Here is a 17,162-nt window from a genome sequence, read left to right on the forward strand (position 1 = left end):
TTTGCCTACCTGAATAGCCTCGTGCAGGAGCACCTTAGTTGGATCCTGCTTGTCCTGCGGCAGGAGGTCCAAAAACGGGCCCACTTTCTCCCACAGAAAGTGGTTATAGCAGGCGTTATAGGCTTGATAGTTGGCCACCCTCAAGTTTAGCTGAGACCAAGTAAAGCCTTCTCCCAAAGGAGTCCAATTTTCTGCCCTCCTTGTCACTCGATGCCAACTGGCTGTGACCCCAGTTCCTTTGCAGAGACGCCTCTACGGCGATCAAATTAGGGGTGGGATGATGCTTTAGGAAGGCTGTATCATCCTGTAGTTGCACCCTATAAAAATTCTCCAAGCGCCTATTGGGCTGGGAAAGAGTTGCCGGCTTCTGCAATGACCCCACATGACCCCCCAACAATGCCAAGTTGAGGGGTAAGGCAGCTGGTACCTTTGGCCTCTGCATCAATAAGGCTGAACAATGGGTCCAGTTCCCCTTTCTGTTGCGTACCGAGGCTCACGCCTAGGGCCGAAGCCATGTGGGCCACATACGCAGTACTGTTTAAGGTCCTCCAACAGGAAAACAGGCTTTGAGTTTGACTGCACGTCAAGCGGCAACGACCCTCAGGAAACACCTTCAGATTCCTGTGAGCTAGCATCGCTCTCATAGTCCAACTTGGAAGGAGCCAAAGAGTCCTGGGCTAAGGGCGTAAAACCCATAAGGGAGCCCGGTTTGCTTCCCAGGTCATCCGGTACTGAAGCGGGAAGTTCTGTTGGCAGATCTTTGACAGGCAAAGCAGCCTGTTGTAGCATGAGTGCTGAAGAGGGCGGTTCTCATTGAGGTGAGCAGGAACGTGGCCTCCCTTCCAAGTGTGAGGGCGGCTCACGCTAACCCCACACAGCTCCAGGTTTCCCATATGCAGGACCTTCCGGGTAATGAGGACCATATCGGGGCCTAACATAGTCAGAACAGTCCGATCGATAGTCCATTCGATATCGACCACATGACCCAGAGTCCCAGTACCAAGCATCGTAAGAAGGTTCAACCTCATTCAAGGGAGAACGGTGCTCCAATGCACATTATTGATCCAAATATGTGGGCTCATGACAGTCCCAGGCCTGATCATCTCTATAATCAGAGGAGCGCTCTTCCGAATCCCAAAGGGCACTTTGGTCCCTAAGAGGGATGCACTCCTGGAGCCTCTGAGGGCGTGAACGATGCCTAGGCAGCCACGATGCGTCTTCTGTGGGCTTGGCCGGGGAATAGGCCTCTTCTTTTGAGGAAGCGTATCCAAGCTCAGCTGACGCTACCGAGAATTCTCTACCTGAGCGAGCTCGATCAGACACCAAGTCCATCCAATTTTCAGCCAATTTTCACTAGGCTGAACTGAACCCGATGACTTCAGTGCAGGATGATCCAAATCCACTTTAGGCTTCTTGGTTGCTGGGGCCTCCGACGTAGGAACCAACGCTGCCTTCTTATTCTTTGGTATGTGAGGAAGGTGTTGACTCCCTGGCAAATCACAAGGCAACTTTGACTTTTTCCTCTTCAGTATTGACACTGAGGGAATCAGGGAAGATTTCTGTACCACAGGTGTCGAACGCTTAGGGAGTTCTTCTGAGTGCACCAGTTCACTCGAAGCCATTGAAGGATTGGCACTAGGAAGTGCTGAAACAGGTATCGGGGCCGGATTTTTAGCGTCCACAGGAGCAGATACCGAATGCTCCGACTGCACTGATGAAGCCATTTTTGTGGATCATTTCAACAATAAGCCTTCCGAAGAATGGAAAGCCAGATCACACAGGGCTGTGCGCAGGCGAGAAGCCCTATTTTTGCAAGCCTGCTTTGTAAACTTCTGACAATGAAGACAGGTCTCAACAACGTGGGATTCCTCCAGGCACAGGAGATACTCGATATGAGTATGGGAGGAAGGGATCTTAGATCCGCAACCAACACATTTTTTGAAGTTCATCATGCCCGGCATAAACGCCATAGGCCAGCTGGCCACCATGCTCCATCCTGGCTGGGATCGGAGCACCGAAGAAGGGAAAACCGCAAAAAAAAAAAAAAAAAAATGCCAAGAAAAAAAGGCTACTACACAAAGAAATAAAGAAATACAAAAGAAAGAGACTCGAAAAGCAGGGAGAAAAAGCATCAAGGGGATAGATAGATCCTACTCGTTGAGCTGCAGACTTCACGATGCTTACTGAAACGTGGACAACAAAAGACTGAGGGGTTGAGGAGTGGAGCAGCTGCATATAGCAGCTGGGGGCGGGGTTCCCGCCCAAAGCAGGATAATTGAGCTTGTTTGATTCCGACAAGATTTCTGCGCAGGTACATAGCCCATTTGTGTAAAAGACAGAGACCACGCTGAAGAAGGGCTATTACAAGTCTCCAAAGGAGAGGTGAGGGTTTCAAGCCCACCGTCTTCTCCAGCTTGGATTTCAATATGGCCAGAGAAGAATTGCTTGCTTCCATTCTTGCCAACTTGCCCATTACCAACATAACCTCCATGCTACCCCCCTCCCAATTTCTCCTATTCTTTACTTGCCAATCTAGTGGTGGTGGGCACCGTAGTACCGGTGTGTAGGGAGAGGGGAGACTTTATTCCTTTCCTCTCTCCCTCTCAGTCACCAGCAGGAAAGGCACAGTGGTCCTTGCATTTATAGTCCTCCCAATTACTATTGCCAGAACAATTGTGGGGTTGGGAGTTGAAGAATAGTCTCCCTTCTTCTCTCTACTTTTTTTTTTTTTTTGCTACTGTCACTGGACTACTAAGTAAAGGGCAGCAGGGGGAAGTGTTTCAAGAGTGTGCGTAAGGCACACAGTGGGTGTTTTGGTGGCATGCAGCTGGTGAGGAGGTCCTTTTCCCAACCTCAGATTGGTTCAGAAAGCTATTCTGAGTCCCCCCCACCAACGGAAAGGTGAGTTATTTCCATGTTAATCCAAGCCCATCTACACTGTAATGACATCCTTACCCTGGCCAAAGTTATGTCCAAGATCTTTGCATGGATGTGTCAGAACCATTGCAATGGAAAAAGGGGCTGGGATAAGGGCGTAACAGGGGAGGAGTGGCCCTTAGGACGAATCCTATACTACTTCAAGGCTTGTTCTATGTCTTGTTAGTGGAACATTATGCCAACTGAAAAAGAGTTGCCATAAGTTCAAAGACTCTTAACTGAAGTCACTGCAAGAGTTTCTGCCTTGCCACCATTTCCAGAACTCTGTCCATATAAGAGGACTGACTGAGTTAATCAGTGTTCCATTACCAGATTATATAAGACCATTAATTAATAACAGATCTCATACCACTGGGCTTTATCACTCTGTCCCCCTTCATTCAAATGGGGATGTTGATGATGAGAAGTGGGCACAAAGGGAGCACTTTGCACAAACAAGAAGCAGTCAGCAAGCAGGGAGCATCAAAATAAGGTAGATGAACACCATCGGTCTTCTCACAACTTTCCTAGGTACCCTCCCTCAGGATTCCAGCTCTAATGGCCAGCAGTAATCTAACTGCATTGCTACAACTGCGGCTTAAGGCATCCCATAAAAGAAAGCACAACTCATAGAGGAAAAATACATACTTCAATGCAAAACTTCTGTATCCATCCCAGCTGCCCCAAGGTGTGTGCACAGAGCACTTGTTCATGGACGCAGAACTTCTTCCCAACTCCACTCAAGTAGGGGGAACTGTGTACTGGCTCAACAACCCTCTCTTATTCAACAGGTTGTAACAGTACCTTCCATACAGAATAAGTATGCAATATGCAGAATGGGGCCACAGTAGGCCACAAATTCTAAACATAGTGAACACTCACCTTGCAGCAGTGAAAGCAATGGGAAGCCCAACACTTTTGTTGGGGAACACTAGGTATTCACTTATTGTCATTGATGCCCAAATACTCATAATCCATTCTTTACAGGATCAGAGGCAGGACACATGGAGCAGAACAAAGAGTAACTGCAGACAAGAGTTCCAGTTCATCTACCCACACTGGATGGGTGACCATTACATTAGGTGCCATATTATCCTGCTGCTTCAGATGGAGACACATAAGAGGGACTATCAATTAGAGAGTGGATCTGAGAAAAGCAGAATGAGGAGGTATTTGGGTGGAGGCACCCATTCTCAACTCTTCACTCACCAAACCCTAATGAGCACAGAGGAAGTATTTGGTAAAACTGCTACTCATCAATTATCACTGTCTTCAACTTTCTTACATCTCTGCACAACCAGCCATCCAAAATGCACAGAGGCAAGGAACTTCCAAACAGTGCCATGCAGACCACAAGCAAGATCTATAGAGGTAATAAATGGAAATCAACCTCTATAGCAGCGTTTCTCAATGTTTTTGGAGTCATGGACCGATACATTCTCTGTGTGTAGTTTCCTGGTCCAGCAGTTAGTAAAGGGGTCGCCCCCCTCACCCCCACCCCCAGGCACCTCCCAAAATAATTTCAAGCTGGTGGGGGGCACTGCTGCTCGGAGCTCTCCAGAGCTCATTTCTAGGCAGGCAGCCCTTGCTGCTGGGATAACACTCAATTAGCTTCCTCAAAATGAACATTATCCCTGCAGCGATGGCTGGCTGCCTGCCTAGAAATGAGCTCTGGAGATCTCCCAACAGTGGTGGCCCCCACCGGCTCAAAATTGGTTTGTGGGGGGGGGGATTAATTCCTCATGGACCAGCACAGACCGGCACTCAACTCCTCACGGACCGGTGGTTGAGAAATACTGCTCTGTAGGATTGGCCCCTTTATCCTTCCAGAACCCCTGTACCTTTCCAAACGGCATAACAGCAACCTAACAAGTGCAGTAGCACCCAGCACAGACACACAGTGATAGGGAAAGCTGCACTTATTGCTCTTCAGTCTGTCATGCAGCTTCCTTAAGCACACGAACCCTGAAGAAACAGAACCATGTGGCACCACCAATCCTTTGTGATGCTTTTAGAACTCTCCGCTGATACTGGTCATGAAAACTGTGACTATTGCAGCTGCTTATTTCTGTTCCCTTGATGGTTAACAGACAGGGAGTCTATCCTCAATCAGTGTATGAGTCAGCCAAGCTGTCTTGACAAGGCACACAAAATGGGAGGAGATGCAGAGAGTTCAGAACTACCAGGGCTGGTGTTATTTATGTTGCCTAGACCTTCCTGTGACACATTAACAAAGGGTGCATATATGAAGGTCCAAGTAACTCCGTTTCCTCCTGAGTCCTGAACCAAATTGTTGGGCTGCATAAAGTGGAGGTGGAAGCAGGGAATGCGAGAGGATGACAAGCTGTGTTGGATCATAACCAGCAAACTCTGATAATCAGTCTAACGAACATGAGGAAGGCATGAGGAAGGCTGGGGCAAAGCTGGAGTCATCCTGAGGAATGAATAGATCAGACAGTAACCTGGGGGAGGGCACTGTTCTACGTACCAGTCACTGAGGCATAGACTCTGGTTCCTTCTCAGTCAGAAGGGCTGTGTGATTTGAATCTACAACTACATGGATGTAAACATAAGGAGAGCAACAGGCCCAAACCACTGTGCAGCACAGTCTAGGTCAAATTTCTAGATTACGGTTGCACAACTGTGGCCTCCAGCTGTTGTTGGACTGCAGCTCTCAGAGTCCCTGACTATTGGTCACTATGACTGGGGACGATAGGAGCTTCAGTCCAACAACAGTTGGGGGGCAAAGTTGTGCAACCCTGTTCTAGAGGTACAGCAGGATTTGAACCCACAACCCTACTGTCTCTCTTTGGCAAAAGCATCACATTTCCTTGGCCCTCCCAAATGGGCGAACCGTCACAAGAAGTGGTGTTGCATTCGCACAGTCAGAATGCTATGTTGTCATCATAGGCAGATACCACCAGCATAAAGCTGTCGTGCACAAATAGATTTATGAACTTCTGACACTTTATATATTAGAGTGTCCAATCACAGAGACAGACCAACAATCTTATTCCTAATGTTGAACTAGAATGAAAAACGGAAACCAGTATGAAAAGAAGTAATATTTAATTAAAGTGTTTCATATCCATGATACTAAATATATTAGCTGTGAACTGGAATCTTAATTACAGGATTTTTTGCCCCTCTCACGGCAACAAGAATCCATATTTCAATAAAGGACAATGTATACCACTTTAATAAGAGACAGATTGCTTATGAAAGGCAAAAACAGGTTAGCTCTATTAAAATAAATTTCACAAATCCATTTTTCTCAAAGGCAAATCATGGTATTCTTCTTGTCAAGCTAGGATTACAACAATTATACAAAAAAAAAGTTTGTGAATGCAATTTAAAGAAAAACCCAGAGAAAGAAGTGTGCTGGTAATAAGCAGGTTATGATTTTTAAAACAAAAAGATGAAAAATGAACAGTAAGCATTTTCTGGAGTAATATTTTACTTCCGAGGCATTTCTAATCAAAGCACCAAGATGAAGTGTAGTGGTACAATTACTGAAAGATCTTGCTAAGCATCATACTTGAAAACCTCACAGTGGTCTAACAGCTATTATTTTGGATAGTGTGATTTCCCCATTTAATTCTATGGGGTGCAAGCACCACTGCTGCATAATGTTTATTCATTTCTATGGGAGACCCATGCAAGTCCCATTGAAATGAATGGATTTGTTTGTGTTTTGTACCCCAAAAGAGCAAAGTTTGCATGTATCAACTCTTCTAGATGACAATACATTATGGAAGGCAGGGAAAAAGTGACAATACCTCTAGCGGTTTCCTAAAACCTGACTGAACAGAGATAACCCTAAACAGCTAGTAGCATTTTGCAGTTTGATTTACAGCTGTTGTGACTGAAAACTACTATACTTCAGTCAGTAAAGAAACTGGACTTTAAAAGGGGCTAGGTTTTCAACCCATATTTTAGAGTAAAGGTCAAAGGCATTTCTGAATGCAAAGTTGGCACAGGTTTTACATTATTTTGATTATGTCCCTGCAGTTTAAAACACAGTATTTTCAATACTTTCCTTCAGTTAATAAAATACATATGTGTAATAAAGATATAAAGCACTGCTGGTGAAAATATTGGTTTGGATCCAAAGCACCATGAACGGAAGTAAAATAGCTGTTAGTGCTGGTCTGCAAGCACTAGCAGAACAGAGTGCTCTATTAGATGGGTTCTATAGCAGTTTGTAAGTTCTGCTTGCTAATCATCATCATCTTTGGACTTAGTTTCACTTCTCTTGGAAAACACTGAAGCATAAGGTGTAAAAACTGCCCTTCCGTGAGCAGAAGGGCATCTTTGGATCCAACCCATTTTGTCCTGGTGCAACACATGAATATGTCAAACATGTGAAAAAGGTTTTAAAATAGATTTAGGTTAAAATAGCACTGATATGAGGGGAAAGCACAACACACACTCACTCACTCAGGAAACTGGCCAATCATCTAGGCCTCTTTCCCAGAAGTACTTCAAGAAAACTCTGCGGGGGCGGTGGGGGGGAGAATAGAAGGGAACAGTGAGAGGGCATTGGACAGTTGCAATGCAACCTCCATGAGCGTCTTTCTCACTTCTCCTGTAATCCTTACTCTAGTCTGCCTGGACTTTTTCTGACACACAGAAGACTTGTCTAGCTGAGATCCTTCTCAGTGTCCTACGTTACAAGTGCTGATGCTGGCTCTGACAATAGATATGCAATGTTTATGCAGTAAGTATTAAAGCTTTACACATTTGGGCACCTAATAATCTGAAGGGATTCTATAGAGGTTGCAACGAGAGTTTGTCAGTCATCTGTCATCTGATCTTAAAGTTACGGATGTGACCTACAAATCTCAGGTAGAAGTGGAGGGTAAATGGAAGTGGACTGGTGATGATATGTCCAAGTTTATTCTGTAATAAAGCACACACACCAGCATTTGCTGGTAACAATGTAATGTATGTGATATCTTAAAATGCTTTGTTTCTATATACTTTGACATATTTTATTTTATTTTTAAAAATGGAAACACTAAAACACTTATTTTTATACTGTTCCAAATTATCAAGAACTAGCTTTAAAAACACTGCACTGATGAGTAAGAATGTATTCAAAGTACTAATTAATTGGAGGACAGGTGGTGAAGTTTTATGAATAGAATGTGCTAGCGCTGCAGGAGAAAAATGCAGCTATTTAGATTAGCTTCTGTGTTTAGGTGCCAGTATCACATTTTTAGACACATGAGATTTCTGTAGCTCTCAAGCCGGAATTAGACCAAAGGTGGGAGCAGCCACTTGGCGTTTGAGCCCGACTAAGCTATCCTCACTGAAAGGCCAACGGAGGGAATGCCAATCCCAATGCCACAGAAATATGGCACTCCATTCAAATGTTAAGCAGACACACTAAGGTTTACATATTCCATCAGAGCACCACTTAGTAGGGATGTGCATGAACCGTCTGACTGACAGTTCGGCGGGGTTACTTCTAAGGGACCGGGAGAGTGCTCCCCACCCCGCTGGTGCTCTCGCCAAGATTGCTGGCACGGGGTGGCAGTGTACCTCCTTGCCGCCTGGTAGGTGTCAAACCAGAAATGCACTTCTGGTTTGATGCTGATCAGTGTGACAAGGAGGTACACTGCTGCCATGCGCCAGCAATTTTGGCAAGAGTGCTGGGGGGGGGGAGATGTAGCGAGGTGGGGGGAAGAGCACCCTCAGTCCCTTAAAGGTAACCCTGCCCCCCCCTGACACCAAACCAGCCGAACAATGGACCTCTGAACCGGTTTGGGGACATCTCTACCATTTAGGTCATTGTGAATCACTCATTTTTTAATTTGGTAAAGCCAACATATATTGCTTTTTCTCATTGGTGTTTACAAGATGAACTAGAGAATAGTTCAATAGGTGTCCAGATTCCACATAGGAGTCACCACATTCCAATAAGTCAACATATTTCTTATTTGTGGTAACTCATGATCCAGACAGAAGTCTACAGAAAATACAGAATCAACCCATGTTGTCATCACCATGTAATGATGATTCTGTGAATCAGATTTAGAAAAGTTGCTTCAGTGTACCACAAAAATATCAACAGCTACTATAATAGATCAAAATCTATCAACAGAGAAACCAAGCCAGCTTTTTCAGAGTGTGATCCTAAATATGCTAATTTGGAAGCATGTTCTACTGAAATCCATGGGACTAGTTTTAGGTAAATGTGTTTAGGATTATTATCTTCTCCACTATCCTTTCCTGGCTTTAAATGAAGTCACCATTAGCTATATATTTCAAACGGCAAGCAAAATGACTGCAATGGGGAGTTCATCTCTGGATATGTGCAGTGAAATGAGTTAATATCATTAACAAATATTTATTCATTATGAAAAAGGCTGACTGGAATATGGCAAGCAGCAGCACTGTACATGTTTATAGTTTTCTGTTTCCAAAGCTACCATTAGAAAAATATTCCAATTATCACAACCCTAGTGATAGCAAAAGCAAGCAGTAAAACTGTGTTGTTGGTTTGTTTCTTGCAGCCAGTCAATTTCGTTTGTTGGAGCAATGTTAAAGGAAAAAAAGTACAAATCTTCCTTATTATGATCATCCATGTATATGCAGCTTACAATTATGCAGCATTAAGACAGAAACCCACAAGACCTCGATCCTGCAGTTTCAACTTCATACACAGAGCACCAATGAGTGGGGTAGGGACCTTGGCTTGGTAGCTCTGCAGTCATTTCTTAAGTGTAGTCACAGTGAAGCCAAGTCTTTCGCCTTCCCCCTTCCATCTGATTATTAGTGAGAAAAGAGAGGTTTGGCTCGTCTTAACACAGTAAAGTGGAAGTGAAGGCTTCTGGGCCCTGCGGTGAAATGCCATTGCTGGCTTTACATTCTGTCCTACCAGGGCTCTTCCCATGCATCTATCCTCAGAGCACCCCTATATGTTCCTAACTGGACTAAATCAAACAAAAATTAAATTCTGTAAATCCGTTATGGCAGGTCACAACATTAAAAGCGTTGAGAGGCTAGCAACAATGGGAATACAAATACATTTATGTGGCTTAAATACTGTTTCTTCCATCTCAGTATTCCATCAACACATGAGGTGTACACAAATATTTTAATACAGTTTATATTGTAGGGATTTGCTGCTGAGCATTATTGCAGTCTCCAACTATTTCCCCAGCACAACATGCACTGCTTTAAATAGGCCTTGTGCAGAAGCAACATCTTGGTGGACTGATCCCAGTGTCTTCCAGTCTCAGATATCATTTGGCATTTGTTAAATGAGAATTTAGCAATCAAAGCAAGAAAAACCTGGAGGCCTACTGAAAACCAATTCAACAGGAACTCTACAGGAATTGGTAGGTGGCAGATTCTCCCTTGAAGGCAATGGAAAGGGATGAGAAATTTCTCTTTTAGACCCTGTTATTAGAAGCTGTGCTACTGGTACAGTTTAATTTCAGAGGAAATATAAGATAGGCAAACATTATTAACTGTACCTTTCAAAAGAATGTTGAGAATAAGAATTTATACTTATACATAAGTCTACAGGCTTTAAAGACATGAAAAGCTTAAGACATACTTGATGGTAAAGGCATGAACTGTAGAAGTTTATCAATAAATGCAGCAGTCAATTTTGAAGGGCGCCTTTTGTTAGAGAATGCACTTTGGAATGTGTGTGTATATCTAAGCATACAAACACACCCTAGATATAGACACCAATTACGTACACAATAATAGATGCTGGTATAAAATCATATGCAAAAGTAAGCATGATTAGGACTCTACGCTTGTCTGCCTCACTATTCTGCAAATGAAGCTCAGGCAACTTTGGTCTTGATTGTTCAACCTAACACCTTGAACTGTGAACACTCATTGCACTTGAAAGTAAAAACCAATCCACCCCACCCCACCCCTGTCTCATCCCACAATTGCCAACATAATCCAATCACCAACTATGCTCTCAGAACCATTCCATTTTACAAGAAGTAACTTTATAAACCTTGCATCCCCACTTAGAATGCTATAAGAAAAGAAACTTTTTTAAAAACATAGAAGTTCATTTATACGCAATGTAAATGAATTGCTGTTTTATGTAGCTGGTACCAGGTGACCTTCGGGTTACTTCTTTAAGAATCTGCTTGGTTGGTTTCATGGGGGAGGGTTTTGAAGGCATCTTGCTGCTTTGCCTATAGGATAATACAGGTCTTCTTATCCTTGAAGGGGTTTTCCGAAGTAGGTATACCCGTTAGTAAAGGATCCTTCCTGGCATGCTCCTCACAGTAGCTCATTAGATCTGCTGATGCCTTGGACACCTAAGGAGGAGTAAAACGAAGTGTAGAATTGTAAATATTGCAGAGTAGATTAGCTGGGCTGGTAATAGAGGTCTTTGTAGTTGCAGGTGGATTTGTTTAACACATGCATGAGTAAATATAAAAAAGAAAAGAAGAGTCAGGTCCCAAAGAGAGGAACTGCTACATTTCAGTTTAACTTTCTGGATCAGGTTCAAGAACAAGAACAGAAATGCACATTGAGATGTCACTTTATTTATTTAGGTACATGTGAATTTTTATGCTGCTTTTCTCAACAAGTCTGCTTAGAGCAGGGGTTCTCAACCTTGGAACCCCAGATGCTGTTGGACTACAGCTTCCATCATCCCAAGCCACAACAACCTTTCCCTCTCCCAGTCCTGTAATATGGGAATACTACTAGCCAAGCTTACAAAGTTTTGTAGTGGGATAAGGTATATGAAATACTTTGAGTATTTAAATAAAATAAAACAATAATAATTTTTTAATCAAATGCTATGGTAAATGTTTAAAGTAAAAAGTAAAGTTGTGCTGTCAAGTTGGTGTCGACTCCTGGCGACCACAGGTTTTCTTTGGTAAAATACAGGAGGGGTTTACCATTGCCATCCCTTGCACAGTACGAAATGATGCCTTTCAACATCTTCCTCTATCACTGCTGCCCGATATAGGTGCTTCCCAGTCTGGGAAACATACCAGTGGGGATTCGAACCAGTAACCTCTTGTTCCCTAGGCAAGTTACTTCCCCGCTGCACCATTAGGTGGCTATATGGTAATGTTCAATGAGGTGCAAAATACCTGAAGAGCATTTTCACCATTTTTGTTGTTAAAAGCATGTTAGAGTAATGCAATCAGAGGGCAGGATCCCCAAGGGCCCATGCATGGCACAAAGTGGTTCTGCACATGCATAGGAGCAGGCTGGTTCTTCCTTCTGGTGGCAGCCCCTCCCCCTCCATGGCTTATGAAGTATACTCTGGAGCAGGGATTCTTAACGTTGGGTCCCCAGATGTTCTTGGACTTCAACTCCCATAATCCCCAGCCCCAGTAGCCTTTGGTTGGGGATTATGGGAGTTGAAGTCCAATAACATCTGGGGACCCAACATTAAGAATCCCTGCTCTGGAGGGTGTGTGGGAGGCTGCCACCAGAAGGGGGAGTGAAATTTGCACATGGGGCTTTGGATCTGTGCCCATAACTTTTAGGCACTGCATACATTCAGCAGAAGATTTTTGGTACACATAGAACTTATATTAAAAGCCCATGGAATATTTTCAATTGGTTGCATACCACAGATCTTTAGTTACTTTCAAGCAATGCTTGAAAATATGCACTGCGTGAAAGAAAAATGTGCACAGACACTGTGCATATTTACCAGCCATTGTGGAGAACCTGTACTTATTAGGAGAATGAGCAGAGAATGTCATACATTGTCTACTCCAGTGGTAGCCAAGACTGGTGGGGCTGGGGGTGGTGGTGAACGAGCTGCATCAGTGGCTCATTCCTATTCTTCTCACCCCATTTCAGTTGTCCCCACTCACCTTGCATTAACCCCAGGTATGTGGTCTGGTCATTTGCTGGACTGCCCAACCCACGTGCCTGGGATTAATGCCGCAGCAGGGTGAGGCAAAACAAAGAGAGGCAGCCAGGCCATGAGCGTCCCTGGGGGTAATTTTTCTTCAATTCTCTCCTCTTTTCTTTGAAGCCCACTGTGCCTTCTGAAGATGTGTCCTTGAGGATCATGCAGCCTTCCAAGACACATTTTCTCAGAAAATTGCTCCTCCTCCTTCACACAACTTGCAGTGTTAGTCTGGATGTCGGGCACTGCCGCACCAGCGCAAGGCTAGTGTGGATGTCAGCCAAAACATTTGTCCAATAAGTTTTATCTGGCATACAGTTCCACCATATATGAGAGAAAGTAAACTCTTCCAAATTCACATCTCTAGCAAATATCAGATACTGTGTATATATTTTTTAGCTTTTTAAGGGAACATGCTCAAGTAATACGCTTTCAAAAAATGGCATGTTTTTATTGAACTTGTTTTTTAAAAGTATGAGGAGTATCTGTCCCCACCCCACGTTTTTCATATGATTGTGTTGGCACTAGTCATCCTGACTAGGATATTCAGAGAGAAATTTAATAAAATTTAGTTGTCCCAGACAGCCCTGTCTCTGCTCTAAGTATGTTACTTGTAAAGGGGATAAAGAGAAGCAAATTTGTGTTCCTCACCTCACAATATCCATCATTAAGTCTGGCTAATTTTGTCCAGTGTCCATTGTCTGTCTCCTAAATTTTTGGGCTGGCTTCTAGATCCAATAAAGATTGTCAAGGCTTGACATACTAACATACAAATGATAGCCCAACTGTCTGTGAGTGGTAAGCTCTAAATGTGTGTGCCTGTTATTGAAATCTGGATACCTCATGCAAAAGCTAGAAGTTTATGTTATATCATGGATTGCAATGCCCCCAACATCTGCAAGAATATTTTTAAAAGCTGCTTTAATAGATAAATATAAATGCCTTGCTTTAAATAATGGCCATAGTTGGAGTGGGGGAAACTCATCTTACCTTTATCCTCTCTATAGAAGCTTCTATTCTCAGCTGCTGAACAGTTCTTCTGGCCTGAGTTATACTGTTTGGCGTGCCAGATGTTTTGCTAGACATATTCAGTGAGCTCTTTCAAGCACTGTTAAAAAAAAAGTCAACTGGTTATTCTTCTAGAAGCTGATAATGGTTGCTAATTAACACCAGAATAATTTGCTCAGCAGAATTCATGTGTTTCAATGGGCTTCTGCTACAGCAAGTAAGCTGTCACAATAGAAAGAGGGAATATTTTCTTGTTAATAAAGTAGACCAAGTATTAGGAATGGGTTAAAAGTTGTAATATATTAAGTAGAAAAGTTAATTCATTCATTTCCAACATTTTATCAAGGGAAACAGCCAAAGGAATTCGACTTTTGTTTAGGAACCACATATCCATTCCAACCCCTGAAAACTAAGAGGGACAATATTTCTTCTTCTTCATCTTCATCATCATCAAGTCAAATTCTACAGCATTTTTAATGTACAAAGTGTTTTATACTCTTGTTCTACAATTGCTCTTCTATCGAATTCTGGATGCAAAGTACTGGTCAGCTTCTATGACAAAGAATTAAAGCCACTCTGGGTTTCATCTGACATGGAGTGGAGTGGAGTGTGGAATGCTGCTCACAGTTCTACTTGATTTTGGACAGAAGACTGGCAGCACAATTAACTGAACTCTCACTATCAACTTGTAAGTCTAAAATCCCCAGCAGGCATAACCACCTCTTGAATCAAGTTAGTAGCTCATACCAGGAACATATTTATAATCTTAACTCCCCCCACCCCCTTACATATTTGTTTCCATTTTAGAAGACAAGACAGTTTCTCTTTCATTCTCCTTCTAAGGTGCACTTCTAAACATACAGCGCAACACCCCCCACCCCCTGCCATAGTGGGGCATAATTCTGAGTAGATATGCATAGAACTGTGCACAGTAAGTTTCTCTTTTTGTTTCTTCAAAAGATGAAGGAGCCAATACTGTATTGAAGTAATGCTTATTATTTGGTGGCTTCTTACAGTGGACAAGCGTTTCAGAACTCTCAGAAGTCTAAACATCTGGAAGATTTCAAAAGCCATATAAATGTACTTTCAAGTGCTGTGTATAAAATAGGTGTTCTTCTGTATATAAGTGAGGATATATTCACAGATATATCAATTCCTAAATGAATCAAAAGCTGAAGCAAGAGGCTTAAAAATAAATGAATTCCAAATGCCCTTTCTTTGGCCAATTCATCACTTGACTGCACTCTACATCTCAAATGAGAGTTCAAAGAAGCAACTGGGTTTTAGCTGTCTTACTACTGGATGCTTTCCAATGAATTGTCAAGACTTTGATCATTATGTTCAGCCAAAGACTGACCACAGTAGCACATGATAGCTTTGGTGGAGTGACTTTTTAGCTTCTGTAATGGCATGAGAGCAATTACCACAGCTCTTGACCAAAATGTTCAAGGCCTTATCTAAAACAATGCCAAAAAGATGAAATATTTTATGAAGAGTTTTGCACACAAAGACATTCTGTTGTAGCCAAACCCTAAGAATAAGTTCACAAGATTCCTGTGAGTAAGTAAGCTCATAGGCAGACAACCAGAGCAAAGCTGTAACAGTGCCAAGTCTGACTCAGTGATTACAAACAGAAAATAAATAAAATGGCTGCTAAAATTGAACTGCAACACAAATTGTTTTATTATTTGTAGAACTTTTACTGTTTCTCTCTCTCAAAAGATCTCCAAGCTACAAACAGATGAAGAAAACAAGAAAAACAAAACCAACCCAAACACAGTAGCAAAAACCAAAGACCAGGAGGTTAAAAGCACAAACAAAACAACAATTAGATGACCTCATTAGACGACCACAGGGGGAAGCCAGGTTATTGCTCTCGTTTCTTCTCTCTCCTCTTCAGACTGATCTGTTCTCCCTAAATAGTCCCGTGCATCTCCTACAGCCTCAAAAGCAAGCCTGTCCTCCTTCAATTCCTGTGGACGATGCACAGACTAGCCAGTCTAGCACAGTCCCACATGTCAGAGTGTCCTGCTGGCCAGGACCACTGCCACAGATCCCCGGAAGTAGCCACATCCTCCCTCCTTGTCACCCACCTGCAGTGTGTAGAAAAAGGACTGAGTTGGAGGACACCCAGAAAGCCCAAGATCAGTGTGAAAGAATGACTCCTTTCCATTATGTTTTACAGTGACTGTTTCTTCAGTTTGTTCTGTGTTCCCTCCAGGCTCTGCAGGGGTTAAAAAGGTAGCAACCTCTAATGCCAAGTCTGAGGTAAAGGTTGTCTGCTACCGAGTTTTGGAGGTAAAGTTATAGTGTTGTGATTGGTTATCTCCAGGCAGAGACAGAAGGTTCTGGCTGCCTGAGGGAAGCAATTCCTTGACTGGTTAAATGTATCCCTTTGGAACTGGATAAAAGGGAGGGTTGAGCCGCCAAAAGGAGGAGGGCTGTGGGAGAAGAGTTCTGTGAGAGAAGAGTGTGCTGCTGAGTGTTGTGTGAGCCGGAATGTGAGAACACCAGCAGGGTTGGGTCGGGCTGAAACTGGTAGGGAAAGTAGCAGTGAGGGAACTGGTCCTACTGGAACCTGCTAGCCCTTGGGAGAGAAGGCTAGCAAGCTTCTTGTTTGGAAATTTGAACTCTGTACTCTTGACAACTGAACTTTTCAACATTTGTTCCTGTAGTTCTTTTAATTCTTGCAACCTTTTATAATAGTAAACCTGTTCTTGTTTTTATACAATTTTGCTGGTGTCTGTTATTTTAGTCCCACCTCACATCACTATTATCACTATTTGATATTGTTTTTGAATTATACTATTTGATATTGTTTTTGAAGGACAGAGGGTTCAGTGACTGGGAACGGAACCAGTCACACAATCTAAAGATCTTATCTTGGTGGCAGTGGATCGTTAGACTGAGGGCCAGCTGCAGCCAAGCCCTCACAAGTGGTGGCAGTTTGCAATGGGATCTCTACATGTTGGAGAAGTGGCAGACTTTTGAAGCAGCCAACTTGTTTCTTTTTTCCAGTACAGTGAGAAGGGTCCCTCCCCCACCCCCGCCCCCACGTCTGGTCAGTGGAAGAGAGACCAGAAAACATGGCAGAGTACACGTCCATGAACACAACATCTTTGGTGGGAAGATCCCAGACCAAAGGACTGCCCTGGGAAGGAAAGAGTGTGGATGAAATGAGAGTTCTCCTCATCCAATCTGACGCAACGATCAGCCAACTTTCAAAGAACCCTGATCCAGAGGGCCAGTGGAGTCTGGAATGGATCTGGTTTAAGAAAAAGGAACTGGAGGTGCTGCAACAACAGTGAGAGGCAGATCACTGCTTGGAGGAACAGCATCTTCGCTTGCAGGAAAATCCAGCAGCAGGAAA

The 17,162-nt window shown here is 43.3% G+C and overlaps 1 protein-coding gene and 1 long non-coding RNA gene across 5 annotated transcripts in view; one reads left to right on the forward strand and one right to left on the reverse strand.

Moving 5' to 3' along the window:
- Positions 1-5,968: 5,968 nt before the first annotated feature.
- GNG12 (G protein subunit gamma 12) overlaps positions 5,969-17,162 on the reverse strand; it is a 71,290-nt gene continuing 60,096 nt past the window's right edge. For 2 of the 4 annotated variants that reach the window (XM_053247496.1, XM_053247497.1), the window contains exons 3-4: positions 13,775-13,892; positions 5,969-11,219 (exon numbers count right to left, since the gene is read on the reverse strand). In XM_053247496.1, coding sequence (XP_053103471.1) covers positions 11,094-11,219; positions 13,775-13,870 — 222 coding nt within the window. In that variant the 5' untranslated portion in view covers positions 13,871-13,892 and the 3' untranslated portion in view covers positions 5,969-11,093. Of the gene's footprint in view, positions 11,220-13,774; positions 13,893-15,629; positions 15,791-15,885; positions 16,128-17,162 lie in introns of those variants that run through there. The other 2 variants (XM_053247498.1, XM_053247499.1) reach the window with 2 other exon arrangements.
- LOC128323772 (uncharacterized) lies at positions 14,402-16,523 on the forward strand. Its single transcript, XR_008306457.1, has 2 exons — positions 14,402-14,480; positions 15,515-16,523. It is a non-coding gene; the product is annotated as an uncharacterized LOC128323772 (long non-coding RNA).

Source organism: Hemicordylus capensis, chromosome 4, assembly GCF_027244095.1.
Source record: "Hemicordylus capensis ecotype Gifberg chromosome 4, rHemCap1.1.pri, whole genome shotgun sequence".
NCBI classification, from domain to species: Eukaryota; Metazoa; Chordata; class Lepidosauria; order Squamata; family Cordylidae; genus Hemicordylus; species Hemicordylus capensis.